General features: G+C 39.2%; 1 protein-coding gene and 1 pseudogene across 17 annotated transcripts in view; one reads left to right on the top strand and one right to left on the bottom strand.

Moving 5' to 3' along the window:
• Positions 1-11,444, top strand: part of LOC148131540 (uncharacterized) — a 72,477-nt gene extending 61,033 nt beyond the window's left edge. For 6 of the 17 annotated variants that reach the window (XR_015749029.1, XR_015749026.1, XR_015749016.1 and 3 more), the window contains 2 exons: positions 2,405-2,563; positions 4,124-4,334. Coding sequence is in view for 2 of the 17 variants with exons in the window: in XM_087962124.1 (XP_087818250.1) it covers positions 2,405-2,563; positions 8,350-8,627 (437 nt within the window). In the remaining 15 variants the exon portion in view is untranslated. Of the gene's footprint in view, positions 1-2,404; positions 2,564-4,123; positions 4,335-8,349; positions 8,635-11,142 lie in introns of those variants that run through there. The other 11 variants (XR_015749018.1, XR_015749020.1, XM_087962125.1 and 8 more) reach the window with 9 other exon arrangements.
• A 2,169-nt stretch (positions 11,445-13,613) lies between these two features.
• LOC113426535 (golgin subfamily A member 7 pseudogene) lies at positions 13,614-14,218 on the bottom strand (annotated as a pseudogene).
• Positions 14,219-15,158: the final 940 nt, after the last annotated feature.

Below are 15,158 nucleotides of genomic sequence, written 5' to 3'. Positions count from 1 at the left end.
GCTGTCACAAAGAAGAGGGGGTTGGCTTACTCTCTAGGACATAGGAAGGCAGGACAAGAAGTAATGGATGGAAGCTTGTCAAAGAGATATACAATCTAGAAGGATTTTTAAGCAATTAGTTAAGAGCAATTAATCTTTGGAATAGTTTTACCTCCTGGGATTGTAGATGCTCCATCACTGGAGGTTTTAAACTATAGACTGGGCAACCATTTGACTGGAATGGCATAAAGCTCTTGCCTTGAGTAGTGGGTTGGATTAGAAGACTTCCAATGTACCTTCCAGCCATATGATTCTCTGATAACCCCATTTAATAAACATGTTAGTATACTCCTTAATTAAGTTGCAGCAGCATTCCAGTATATACCTTATTTCAGTGTGATGGACAATGATTGATTAATCATTCATAGATTGAATTTGCATTACATGCCACATGCATCAATGCTTTTAATTGTGCAATTCCTCTCTTTCATTCCTGGAAGTTTACAAAGGTCCAGAAAGCAACTTTCGTTTATATTCACCCAATATTTGTCCATGTTTTTCCCCGTGTTTTTTTTTAACCATACAAAAAGAAAAGATGAAATAGGAACAGTGTTTATGATTGTTTGTACTGGGGATTGTCCATTAGGAAGTGCCAAGAATATTACTGAATATTAAGAAATTTATTCATAATAAGGCAGATATAATGGTCACCTGATGCAGAGAAGGAAGTAGCTGCAATATTCTGAAGTCTACTTTCCTTAACTTTCTCTACTAGCACAGCTGGTAGTAAGAATCACCAAGAGGTTTCCAGTATTTCACACCCCTTCTTCAAAGATGTCAGCCTACGGTTCCTGGAAGCAAGGAACACTATTTGAATTCATTCTAAAACTGGCCAAAAGAAGCTAGTCACTTCAGTCAGAAGTTCTATTTATAATGTCTATTTGTGGATGATAAAGATGGATACTTTGACTCATCACACACAATCACTAAATATAGCCACGTACCTCTTGGAAAATCCCATAATGATGACTTTCTGGTGTTCTTAGATACCAATGAATGGGCAGAATTTCTTGTTGCCAAGATAGGGATAAAAAGGTAGCCTGGAAACTGTTTGTTATATCAAGTTTTGGAAGATTCGTCCTCCCCCTCAAATCTCCTGAGGATGCACCTGCATTTTGGTTTTAATTGTAGTCTATAAAATATCATTCCTGGGAAAGGGAGGGACTTTTTTTTAATCACTCTGTTGATTGGTCAAAAGAAGAAGTATTGAATGTCTTGATGACTGTGGCTTAAAGAGTTGCTCCAGTAAAATATTTCATCCATGTAATTTATACAAGTTAAGAATTTTTAATCGAAGGCTCTTCCAGGCATTCATTTTAGGCAGAATGCTTGATCTACTGAATCTTTAAATGATGTGTTAATTGTGCTTTCCTCTACATAATTTCTGCTATCAAGAAAATGCCTCTTTATTTTTAAGTAAACCTAGCCTTTGGGGAAGTTCAGCTGTGGTTTTTGATGGAATTTTCCTCCAAACTCAATTATAACTGTTTCATTTCTGTTTTTCCTTCACTTTCCCTTGTTATCTGGTTTGGTAATAGGCTGTCATCTTACCAGAACATGGTGTTTTGTAAGTTGGGGTCTTTACCTACTTGAGACAGGAAAACAAACAGGTTTAATTCATCCTTCATTGTATTTGGGTTTTAAAGTAGCATTTTCTCCTTTATTCTGACCGAAGGTGGTCTCAAACTATGTAAAATCTGTTAGGCCTTGTCATCCATTTTTTGGGGGGAAGTAAGTCAGATACAATAACTGCAGAATAGTCAAAAGACAACAAAAACAGGCTTGGAGCAGCAAAACTAGATGCCAGTATGTGCCATTTGGTACAGCAAGCAGTTTGGAAGATGTACATTGATATAATTTGGTCAAATAGAGAGAAGGAATGAAGAGTGAATCACTGATATATGAAAGAAAAGAGAAGGGGTTGAGATGAAGGAAAGTTATGGTAGAATGGAATTAATGAGATCTTCAAAAAGAAGTAGGCAAAAAGTTTAAGGCCAAGAGACATTGAAGCAAAAATGGTTTGTAAGAATAGAAGACATGGAGAGATACAGTATATTGATTTGTGCTTCTATAAAGGAGATTTGGCTAGTTTTCATTTCTCTCTCTCTCTTTCTATGTTATTTATACTTAGCATAAAATTGCTTTTCTAAATGGAAGCACATAACGTGTACTTTTCTATTGACTGAAGGATGGGTAGATCACACTCTAATCCAGCAGTTGGGAAAGGCCCTTGGACTTTCTGCCATGGTGACCCTACAGATTTAAATGCATTTATCTAATTTTCCCCCCATGGTCCTCCCTCTACTGTTGTCCCAAGGTATAGAATTGAGGTACAAATGACCAGACTCAAATTATCTTATTTCAGGCACATTATGGGAAGACCCAGCTCTTCAGAGAAATCTCCAGTATAATGCTGGAAAAAAAAATGGGAGGAAAAAAAGAGAGAAGAGAACAACCAGCAACAAGGTGGATAGACTCAGTTGCAATGGCAAAGGGTACCCTGATGAAAGATTTCAAGGATCAGGTTGGTTAGACACAAAATAACGATCACTAAAGATAACAGTAAGTTTCCCCTGTCCAGTTGTGTCTGACTCTAGGGGTGTTGCTCATCTCTGTTTCTTATCTGAGGGAGACAGCGTTGTCAAAAGACATTTCCATGGTGGTACCTATTTATCTCCTTGCATTTTCATGCTTTTGAACTGCTAGGTTGGCAGGAGCTGGGGCAAGTAACAGGAGCTCACCACGTCGTGCGGTGCTTGGGTTTCGAAGATGGGTGACAAATTCACTGAGCCATTGTGAGTTGACAACATGATAGCACATAATCTATCATCTATCTATATCTATCTATCGATCTATCTATCGATCGATCTATCGATCTATCTATCATCTATCTAATAATGAATCTTATGTACTTTTATTACTATAGATTGTCATGGGAAATGCCTTACAAAATTGAGATTTGGTAATTTTGTGTCAGCTGTTTTTCCATTTTAACTTTTTAAAAATGGCGATATATAAATGTGGCTTTTGGTTGTTAATTAAATTCTATACTGAATTACCAATGTTAACAACATCATGATTTGCTCACAGCTACTATCATTGTCAAGGAATACTAACCCAAGTCACAAAAAAGAGCATTTCACTAGAAGTTACTTTGTCAAATGTTCTTTCAGGCACATATCTCTACCAATTCTAATTTTCACTTGCCTGAAATGGCTTTTAAAATAAGTAAGAAAACAGCCAAGAGTTGTTTACCTGAAATGTTTATTTTGACCCCAAATGACTTACAGAAAAGTATGTTATAAAACAAGTTAATTGGAAGTTGCAACTACTAACTTCGGGTTTCAACCATTTGCACAAGACTTAAGGTTCACTTATATCTACAAATTTGAGTATCTCAATTCTTTAAATGGCTTTTTAGTTTGGATTAGGCAACAGTGCTTAAGAACAAACCATTTTAATGTTTTTTTTAAATGAATACCAGAAGTTATGGCTAGACACAATCTTTGTTTTCAATCTGCAGGATTGTTTTTCTTCCAATCTAATTTGCGGCTGAAAAGTGAAATGACCTAATTTGGATTATAGAAGTTAAGAAAAACATTTTAGAGCATGCGACATCTAAGGGTTTAAGAGGTTTTAGCTGGTAGTTGTTTGTGTACAAATGTAGAAATGTAGGTCACTATAAAACTATACCATTACTGGGTCCCTTGATAAGTTTTCAGTGGAAGATGTTCTTCCAAATGCAAATAGCCACATCAGAGGACCAAGTTTTATTTAAACAACAGTCTATAAATTATCCATTTTTATCTGCCATAGTTCCAATGCTGATAGGGCTTCCAGAAAAACCTACTGTACAGGTTTAAGTTATTGTGTGAACCTTTTGGAAATGGCATATCAAAAATTTGGAAAATATCTAACTTGACTTTGTTGGCATGTCACCCATCCCCCCAAAACCAAAGAGAAACAATTCTTTGCATATTAATTTTTTAAAGAAATACAGTATATACGGTCCAATTGTGGGGGTGATCCCAAGGACATGGTGTGTGCCACTTACCTTCACATGGTATTATTTTTCTGTTGGCAGGCCTCTGGGGCTTATCTGAGACTGCTCTGGGTTGCATGAGGCCTTTATTCTATCTTCAATCTCTTATCCAAAGCATCTGAAGGCGGAATAAGAATCAACGGATGGAAAATGATCAAGGAGAGTTCCAACATAGAACTAAGGAGAAATTTCCTGACAGTTAGAACAATTGATGAGTGCAACAGCTTGCCTCCAGAAGTTGTGGATGCTCCAACACTGGAAGTTTTTAAGAAGAGATGGGACAGCCATTTGTCTGAAATGGTATTTGTCTGAAATGGGACTAGAAGATGTCCAAGGTCTCTTCCAGTGGTAGGATTCAATTTTTTTTCTACTGGTTCTGTGAGTGTGGCTTGGTGGGCATGGCAGGGGAAGGATACTATAAAATCTCCAGTCAGAGGTGGTATTTGCTGGTTCTCCGAACTACTCAAAATTTCCGCTACCGGTTCTCCAGAACTGGTCATGAACCTGCTGAATACCCCCTCTGGTCTCTTCCAACTCTTATTCATTCTTGAAGCAGCTTTCAAGAATGCTCTTTTGTGACCCCTGCAGCCTCTGAAAACCAGGCAAAAGCACATTCTTGTGTGATTTTCAGAGGCCGCACAAAAGCATAGCCCTCTCATACAATTCCTGGAATGTCCTGTAGTCAGCAGAAGTAGCAGACAGAGCTGGAGGGTGAAATGAAATGGGTCATTAGCTTAGAGTCCTTGCTTTGCCACAAGAGACTCAAGTCCAGCCCCACCTAGATTTCTATTGGCCCTTATCTAGTACCAATTTAAAGCTAATCGTTATTTGACTAGATTCTTGTGTAGAGCCTTCAATAAATCATCTTATGCTCCAACCCTACTGATTCTTTGCACCTGACAGGTCCAGATGCTATGTGAGAGCATACCCCATTCTCATGCCTCTGCAGATTCCAAAAATTGTGTGAGAAGGGGTTTTCTTTTAAAAAGAGTTGTGACTGCATCAGAGGTGGTATTCAGCAGGTTCTCACCAGTTCTGGAGAACCGGTAGTAGAAATTTTGAGTAGTTTGGAGAACCGGCAAATACCACTTCTGACTAACCCTAACCCCCATCTATTCTCTGCCTCCTGAGTCCCAGCTGACAGGCTGGGTCTTCTTTTGTTGCCCTGCACAGGAGAACGGAGCTGGAAAGCAGGTTAGTGGGGTGAGGAGGGAATGGAGATTTTGCAGCATCCTTCCCCTGCCATGCCCACCAAGCCACGCCCACAGAACCGGTAGTAAAAAATATTGAATCCCACCACTGGGCTGCATTCACCATTCATGCTGGCATGTCACCCAAAATGTAGTGTGTCACCTTTAATATCCATGTCATACATTCATGATCACTGGTGTAAGTTTAACATCCTATCGTTTTTGGGGAAGGGGGTATTCTCAGTAGATCATAGCATAAGGGAATTTATCAGGACTGTGCAGTGTTTCAGATTTAGATGCAAAGAGGTGATTCGGAGCACGCCAGGATAGAAATATAGCCCTCATTTCAGCTCTTTAAAGTAAAATCTTCTCCTGGGATCGCATTTCTGTCCTCTGCAACTCTCGTGCATTTGGTCGAAGGGCTGGAGACAAGACTGTGTTTGCATGTTTTTGACTCTGAAACTTCTTTTTACCTTCAAATCTCCAGCATTGTAGAGTCCTAGAATTAATATTGGAAATTTTCTTCATGTGTGACACTTCAGGATTGCAATGCCTTTTCAAACAGCAATTGTCACTTAACAGGCAAATGACACAATTCCTTGTAAGTGCTGGAGAAGTAGGACCTGGTACAGTCTAGTTGCAAGCTCCATTTCCCCACTACCCCTAGCTTTTCTACTGCTGAATGTTCAAGCCATTCTTCTTTGATTCTTTTTTTTTATTATTTTTATAGTTTTATTCATAAACATTTTTGAATACAGCATTTTGTCAGAGTGTACCATTTACAAGAAACAAAAATCATAGCTAATACTATAGTAGATATTAACCCATTAATTGATACTAATAATATAATAACACATAAATTAATAGCACTAATAATACTATGATAACTCCCATATAGTAAAAATATCACCAACATTTTCTTTGACTCTTATTCACTAATATTTTGTAAGATTTGTCACTTTCTTGAGGATTCAGTTCTTTTAAGAAAATTGACGCATACTTGGAAAGTTTCCTAGCTTTCTAGTCAATTTCACAAGGAATCTAGGCTTCTAAACATGGTAACACCAAATTGATGAAATGTTCAACATGCATCCCCATGAGCTGTGCCTTCTATGGATGCCTTTTAAGCCTTTCTAATGCCTTTCATATCCTACAGAAAATAGCTTGGATTGATTTCGGCTTATAACTAGAAATCCACTCTAGCAGCACAGATTATACTCATAAAGACCCAACCACCCCAAAGAATTATGATAGAAAAAAAATCAAGGAGAAAGTTTTTGTTGGAAAATAGCACTAGACAAAATGGTCTGGAGCACAAAGCATGGATTCGGTGAATAAGAGAGTCATCACAGTAATGGGATATAGAAATCGTATCTTTGAGTTATGACCACAATGGAGCTGGTCCATTATAGTCGTAAGCCAGGAGGAGTCACAAAGCAGGACGGTCACATGACTGACTCAATTTTACAACCTGGTAAAGCCATGAAGCTGTGGTCATTAAGCGAATAGATGGTTTGCTATGGGACTGGTTTCATCGAAAACTGGAAGTAACTGCGATCACATGACTACAGGATGCTGCAAATGGCCCTAAGTGTGGCCCCAGTTGCTAGGTGACCAAAGTGCAGTCATGTGATCATGGCAGGAGGGACAAACCATCAGAACCTTGAATCCAGGTTATAAGTAGACCCCAAATAGGTCTATCAGAATTTTGAACAGTCGCTAAATGACCATTCATAAGTTGAGGATTACCTGTATCCCTAAGATCTCAGTTTGGCCTAATCTCCTAAAATATGAATGGATGAATTTTTTATTGGTGTATTGGTGTGATTAGACACACAAGGAATTTGTCTTGGTGCATATGCTCTCAGTGTACATAAAAAGAAAAGATACATTCATCAAGAATCATAAGGTACAACACTTAATGATAGTCATAGGGTACAATCAACAATCAAATCATACTAGGAAACAGTCAATATAAATCGTAAGGATACAAATGACAAAGTTACAGTCATACAGTCACAAGTGGGAGGGGATGGGTGATAAGGAGTGATGAGAAGATTAGTAGTAATAGTAATGCAGGCTTAGTAAACAGTTGGAAAGTGTTGGGGGAATTATTTGTTTAGCAGAGTGATGGCATTCTGGAAAAAACTGTTCTTGTGTCTAGTTGTTCTGGTGTGCAGTGCTCTATAGCAGGAGTCTCCAATCTTGACAACTTTAAGCCTGGTGGACTTCAACTCCCAGCTGGGGAATTCTGGGAGTTGAAATCTGCCAGGCTTAAAGTTGCCAAAGTTGGAGACCCCTGCTCTATAGTGTCATTTTGAGGGTAGGAGTTGAAACAGTTTATGTCCAGGATGTGAGAATATGCCATAATAATAACATGCATGAAGGGTTTGTGTTAATAATTTGAGAGCAGCATCAGAATTTGTTTGTGGCATCAAGAAGGACAAGTATATTTCATGGTCAGCAACCTGCACCCATATAGGAGACTAACAATATTTTACGTTAACCAATTCATTCCTGACCACTTTTTCTCTGAAATGATGTAGATTTCGTATAAAGCACACCGTAATGAATTCAGATTGCAAAGAAGCACAGAAAGCTTTTAAACAACCTGCAAAAAAATAAATAAAATCCATGCAGTTCCTGCTTTGAAAACAAACACCGTGTCTGTTCTATGCCAGCGGGCAGTCTTTGTGGGCTGTACATCTGTTGCACAGCAACCCTCCTAAGTCATTATGAGTTGCCTTTTCCCCGTTATTATACCCTTAATAAATGTGTATTTACTGCTCTTAGTATATTTTCCAGAGAAATGGTAGCAAACAAAGCCAAACACAGCATTTTCCATTACACTATATTCCAACCAGCAGTAGAGTACGTACCGTGTTGGAGTGAAAGCAGTTCATGGAAAGGACTCCATGATCTGGCATGTTTTGTTGACGGAAAAGTACTTCGCACTAATTCTCTGGGGTTCTTTCCTTTGACTGCATATTAGTTTAGCCATGTAACACGTTTACACAGGGAAGCATGAACTCAGCCAACAAACCAGTGCTGGTAATCCTGGAACATTTTCTTTTTCAGATGAGTCAACCACAAATGTCAGTTCAGAAGGTGAAGGGTTGGCAGGGAAGAAGAAGAAGAAGAAGAAGAAGAAGAAGAAGAAGAAGAAGAAGAAGAAGAAGAAGAAGAAGAAGAAGAAGAAGAAGAAGAAGAAGAAGAAGAAGAAGAAGAAGAAGAAGAAGAAGAAGAAGAAGAAGAAGAAGAAGAAGAAGAAAGAAGAAGAAGAAGAAGAAGAAGAAGAAGAAGAAGAAGAAGAAGAAGAAGAAGAAGAAGAAGAAGAAGAAGAAGAAGAAGAATAAGAAATAATGGGGGGAAGAAGCAACGAGTGGAAGCTTTCTAAAGGAAGACCTATTCTGGAAATAAGGAGGGATTTCCTGATAGTGAGAATGATTAATCAATGGAACAGCTTTCCTCCTGGAATTGTGAGTGCTCCATTGCTGGCGGCTTTCAATAAAAGAATGGACAATCATTTGTCCAAGATCTTATAGGAGAGCAGGGGGTCCAAGATGCTATGATTTCATAGAATCATAGGAATCCTGGATTCCATAGAATCTAAGAGTCTACGACTACCAAATCTTTCTCTAACTTTGCCTGGACGCCTTTAAATACGGCCTCCCCAAAATCCAATATCCAATTACAGGTAGCCCTTGACGTATGACCACAACTGAGTCCAAAATTTCAATCGCCAAGCAACACAGTTGTTAATTGGCGTTGTGTGCCCCATTTCACAATCTTTCTAGCCACAGCTGTTCAGCGAATCACTGAAGTTGTTAAGTTAGCAACATGGTTGTTAAGTGAATTTGGTATCCCCATTAACTTTGCTTGTTAGAAGGTCACAAAAGATGACCCCACGACACATCAACTGTCATAAATACATGCCAGTTGCCAAGCATCTGAAATTTGATCACGTGATCATGGGGAATGCCATAATGGTTAAAAGTATGAAAAACAATCACAAGTCCATTTTTTCAGTGCCATTGTACTGAATGATTGGTTCTGCGCCAACTCCGAAAGCTCAAACTGCCCAAGGAGCTGCTGATCCAGTTCTACAGAGGAATTATTGAGTCTATCATCTGCACCTCTATAACTGTCTGGTTTGGTTCTGAACCCAACAGGACAGACACAGACTTCAGAGGATAATTAGGACTGCAGAAAAAACAATTACTACCAACCTGCCTTCAGTCGAGGACCTGAATACTGCACGAGTCAAAAAGAGGGCTGTGAAAATATTTACAGACCCCTCACATCCCAGACATAACCTGTTTCAACTGCTTCCCTCAAAACGATGCCATAGAGTACTGCACATCAGAACAACTAGACACAAGGAGTTTTTTTCCAGAACGCCATCACTCTGCTAAACATATAATTCCCTCAACACTGTTCAACTATTTACAAAGTCTGAACTACTATTACTGGTAATCTTCTCATCACTCCTTATCACCCATCCCCTCCCACTGGTGACTGTAGGACTGTAACTTTGTTGCTTGTATCCTTACAATTTATATTGACTGTTTCCTAGTATGACTTGCTTGTTGATTGTACCCTATGACTATCATTAAGTGTTGTATGTTATGATTCTTGATTCTTAACAAATGTATCTTTTCTTTTATGTACACTTTTATGTACACTGAGAGCATTTACACCAAGACAAATTCCTTGTGTGTCCAATCACACTTGGCCAATAAAGAATTCTATTCTATTCTATTCTGTTCTGTTCTGTTCTGTTCTGTTCTGTTCTATTCTATTCCTATTGTATTCTACTTTCCAATATCTATTCTATTCTATTCTATTCTATTCTGTTCTGTTCTGTTCTGTTCTGTTCTATTCTATTCTATTCTATTCTATTCTATTCTATTCTATTCTGTTCTGTTCTGTTCTGTTCTGTTCTGTTCTATTCTATTCTATTCTATTCTATGAATGGTTGTAAATTGAGGATTACCTGTATTCCCACGTGATTTTGTGAACAGACTTTCAAAGTCCAACTCCTAAGCTTTACTTTCACATTAAATGGCAGTGGTCGATTCCCAATTTTACTCATAGCGAGATGGTTGTGATATGTTTTTTTTAAAATTTGTCAATTACTTACAAGATAATAGGTACAAGTAAAAACATAGTTATGAATACATGGATACATATAAGAAAAACAAAAAAATATCTAAAAGAAACATATATATAGTGCTTGTGTTTTTATTTGCAAGTTGAATAGTGGTATCTAATTTGTAACTGAATTATTGGAAATAAAGGAACACCCAAATCCCTTGTTCTGCATGATTCTATGGCTGGTTCATTCCTGATAGATTCGGTTCTTCTGAAAGACTCAGTAATTGTTTTCATCAGAGTTTTTGCAGATTTGGCAAAGTAGCAATCTAGAGATGGTGGTTGAATAAAAAAAAAAAAAAACCTGCTTGTCTTTGTAAATAAAGGCTGAAGGAAATGAGGATCTTACACAGTACAAGATGAAAATGCCTTACTTATTTTGTCAAATTTAGATGGGCCATTCATGTCTTTCGATATATAAATGCATTTAGTAAATTTCACAATGGCTGTAATACAACAGTGAGAAGAAAAGAGAACAAAGGTTGCTGATTGTCAGTAGGCAACATCTGACAAGGGTGGAAGGGGTTTTTGGATAGAAGTCTTTCCCTAAAGAAACCTTCCAACTTTTCACAGATAAGGAACACTGGGAATAACAGTTCGATTGTCAGAGTTAAGATTACCAATAGCTAGCACTTCCCACTACAATAGCCTGACATGCCCTGGTTAACATCAGGCAAAATAATATCTATCTATTTTTATCTATCTATATCGATCTAGGGGACACGATGGCTCATCTGTTAAAGATGCTGAGCTTGGCTGACAACCCGGGTTTGAGACCCGAGCACCATGCAATGGAGTGAGCTCCCATTACCTGCAACTGCTCTTGCCCATCTAGCAGTTCGAAAGCATGCAAATGCAAGTATGTACATAGGTACCACGTTGGTGGGAAGATAACAGCGTTCTGTGCTCCCCTGTGTATAATCATGTTGGCCACATGACCATGGAAGCCTCATCAGACAACGTTAGCTCCCTCAGCTAAGAAATGGAGATGAGCACCACCTCTTAGAGTCGAACACAATTGAAAAGAGGAAACCTTTATGTCTGTCTTTCTATCTGTCTGTCTGTTTAGCTATCATCTGTTTTCTTCCCCATCTTCCCCATCATTCTTCTTCAATTTGATTCAAGAGAACCTTTACTCTATATCTATCTATCTATCTATCTATCTATCTATCTATCTATCTATCTATCTATCTATCTATCTATCTATCTATCTCTATTTCTATCTCTCCATCCATCCATCTATCTATCTCTCCATCTCCATCCATCATCTATCTATCTATCTATCTATCTATCTATCTATCTATCTATCTATCTATCTATCTATCTATCTATCTATCAACAATCCCTACCTACCTCTATATTTACCTATCTACATAACTATCTATCTATCCATCTATCCATCCATCCATCCATCCATCCATCCATCCATCCATCCATCCATCCATCCATCTCATCTCTCTCTCTCTCTCTCTCTCTCTCTCATCTATCATCTATCATCTATCATCTATCATCTATCATCTATCATCTATCATCTCTATCATCAGTTTTCCAACCCATCTCCCCCATCACTTTTCTTCAGCTTGATTAAAGATAATAAAATTGCACTTTTAAAGACAAGGGGAAACTCTCTCCTTGGAACCAATCCAAGGGTGAGGCTTAATTCTGTTTTTCCTCCTCCTATTTTGTGATGGCACATGTCCATCAGTTCTCCAGGGCAAAAGTCATTCAGATCAGAACATTAAACTATTGGATTTAATTATAAATAGTCGCCTGCACATCAACATTATAAGGTTTGACCCTGCAATTCCTCCTGAACTATTCCCAAGCACTCTTTATGGAGAGATTACCAGCACTGGGGCCCTTCAAATTTTTTTAAATATATCTGGAGCTTGTTAGTGAATTAGTCTTGCAACTAATTCACCAAAGAGCAAGAGTGGTAAGTTAGCTTTCTCTCTCAATAGAGGACAATAACTCCCTGATTTTAACAAACTTCCACAGTAGATTTCAGATGCAACTGGCAATATCTGAATCCAGATAAATCAGTCTAAATTTCATATATATAAAATGTACATACATTATGCACATTTACTATATATTGCATAACATCTATGTACATGGTGAACATTAAAACATAATGGACATCTCTTCTTCCCCAAAACTGGTCCATAAAATTGAGGTTTTATTGGCCAGAGCTTATGGTCTACACACCTCATTCTCTCACTGTAATATAATATTCTCCATATTCATAACTTCTGCAGGGATTTACTTGTCCTAAGCTCCAGTCTGTTACTGTCTGAGATGTTTGTGGCTGAGCCTTCTCTTAATCCTTTCCAGAAGTCACCTGGTTGCCAGATATGTCTCTACAGCTCGGCCAAGCAACACCTTGTTTCTTGGCAATGATTTTCTCAGTAAACAATGCATCCCTATTTCCCCTCTTGCTGGGAAAACACCTAGCCCTCCAACCTCCAACCATAAAAGTTTGCTTTTATGAAAGGGCATTTCAGTCACTCATTGGTTAATGCACATCCTTAATGCACGGAGCTTGTTGGAAATTGTGGTTTGGGGAAATAGTGGATGAGGAATGCCTATAACAACAAGCTGGATACACCTGAAAATCTTATGCAAGCGTTTCTGAATTTATTCAGGGATGAAGTGATCAAAAAGTGGGTGTGAATATATTTTCCTTTTTATGCTGAACAATAATCTCTGAGGTCAGCCGCAGCCTTTTGTCTTCACATACTTCCATTAAATCAAAGGGTTTATCCTCCAACTGGATTCTTTAAGTGGTTTCTCTGTCTTTCTCTTCTATCCCTCTCTGGGGCACCATCCCTTTCCCCTGGAAAATTGTCAGAGAATTTTAGAAATGCAGATAAATTGGCCAGCCTGTTTTCTGGCCCATGAATTAGATGAAGAATGTTGAAAAGCTTTTTAGAGGAACAACTGGACATCCGTTCAGATTTAAAACCTAAGTTGTTTTATAATTATAGCAGCCTTTGAGTACCGTTGCTAATTACTAATAAAGTGATACCACCCAGAAGAAAGGACCTGCCAAAGATTTACAGAAAAAAACAAGCCAATGCAGGTAGTCCTTGACTTGTGACCACAATTGAGCCTAACATTTCTGTTGCTAAGTGAGACATTTGTCAAGTGAGTTTTGCCCCTTTGCTTGCCACAGTTGTGAAGTGTAAGTGGCACTGTGGAGTTCAGGGAAGCAGAGGAAAGGGTGCTAGGACAGAAGAAAGCAAAGGAGCAGAAACCAGTTCGCTGGTCCCTTTGACATCAAAGGTTTATTTTCCACTGCTCACACCTCTGTCTTCATAAATGGTAATTTCGGACAACTCTTAGTCCCCGCTCAATAGGATCAGTCAAGAGGAGGCCTTGTGGAACGTAGATCTTCTTGTTTTGCTCCTGAATGGCAATTTTCTTTAGAACCTTTTCATTATGTGTCTCCACGCATAGAAATATAGTGTAGGCAGTCAAGCAAGCCAAGCACCCACCCAGGTAGGACTGGCTCCCAAGTTTCTCCACTTCAGCATAAAGGTTATTCAGGGTCTGTACAGTTTCTTCCAACTGCTACCTGTCAATCCGATTTTCCAACTCTGGGGGGAATTTGGTCTGGAACTGCTGTAGACCCTTTGGATGAAGACTTTGCTGGCAACAAGCGGTGGCTGTGGCCTCATCTTGCAGCTCAAACTGGCCAGTGGGCAGAGCCCCTCCATCGCGGCCGCTTCTCCTGCCTCCGCTTCCAGCATTGTTCCACCGGCGACACAAACTCCTTCGCTTACAGCTGTCGCAAAGCCAGTTGTGAAGAGAGTCAGTGCAGTTGTTCGCAACACGGTTGTTGAGTGAACCTGGCTTCCCCATTGACTTCGCTTGTTGGAAGTTCTCAAAAGGGGATCCCAGGACCCCTAGAACACTGCAACCATCATAAATATGAGTCAGTTGACAAGCATCTAAACGTTGATCATGTGACCGTGGGAAGGCTGCAATGATCGCAAGTGTGAACAATGGTCACAAGTCACTTTTTCAGTCCCGTTGTGATTTTGAATGGTTACTAAAACGAACTGTTGTAAGTCGAGGACTACCTGCGATGGAATAAAACTAAGAAAGTAAATAAAAAGTATAAGGAAAATTGTATCCAAAAATTGTATATTCAGCGGGCAGAAGAACTTGTTTTTTTTGGGGGGGGGGGAGGGCAAGGTGGTATTCAGCAGGTTCTGACCAGTTCTGGAGAACCGGTCGTGGAAATTTTGAGTTTGGAGAACTGGCAAATAACACCTCTGACTGGCGCCACCCACATCTATTCTCTGCCTCCTGTGTCCCAGCTGATTGCCCGGGTCTTCTTTTGTTGCCCTGCACAGGAGAACGGAGCTGGAAAGCAGGTGAGTGGGATGAGGAGGAAATGGGCTTTTGCAGTATCCTTCCCCTGCCACACCCACCAAGCCCTGCCCATGAAGCCCCGTCCCGCCCACAGAACTGGTAGTAAAATATTTTGAATCCCACCACTGGGAGAGGGATTGTTTTCAACTCCGCTAAATAAAAGAGTTCAGCCTGAAGCAAATGCAACAATACAGTATGTGAGACTCTGGCATCCAAGGGACACCAGATGTTGCATTAAAACAAACAGCATCGCATATCCATCACCCTTGCCTTCCTAAATAGGGAGGGTGGGCACTGAAGTTGCTTAGCTGAGTCTGGAGAACGCTGTCTCTGCAGCGAAATTCTTCTTCCAT

The sequence above is a fragment of the Notechis scutatus genome, chromosome 3, assembly GCF_049901735.1.
Source record: "Notechis scutatus isolate UNSWTSFEM ecotype Mainland chromosome 3, rNotScu1.2, whole genome shotgun sequence".
Taxonomy (NCBI): Eukaryota; Metazoa; Chordata; class Lepidosauria; order Squamata; family Elapidae; genus Notechis; species Notechis scutatus.
This window is presented reverse-complemented; position numbering and strand designations above follow the sequence as displayed.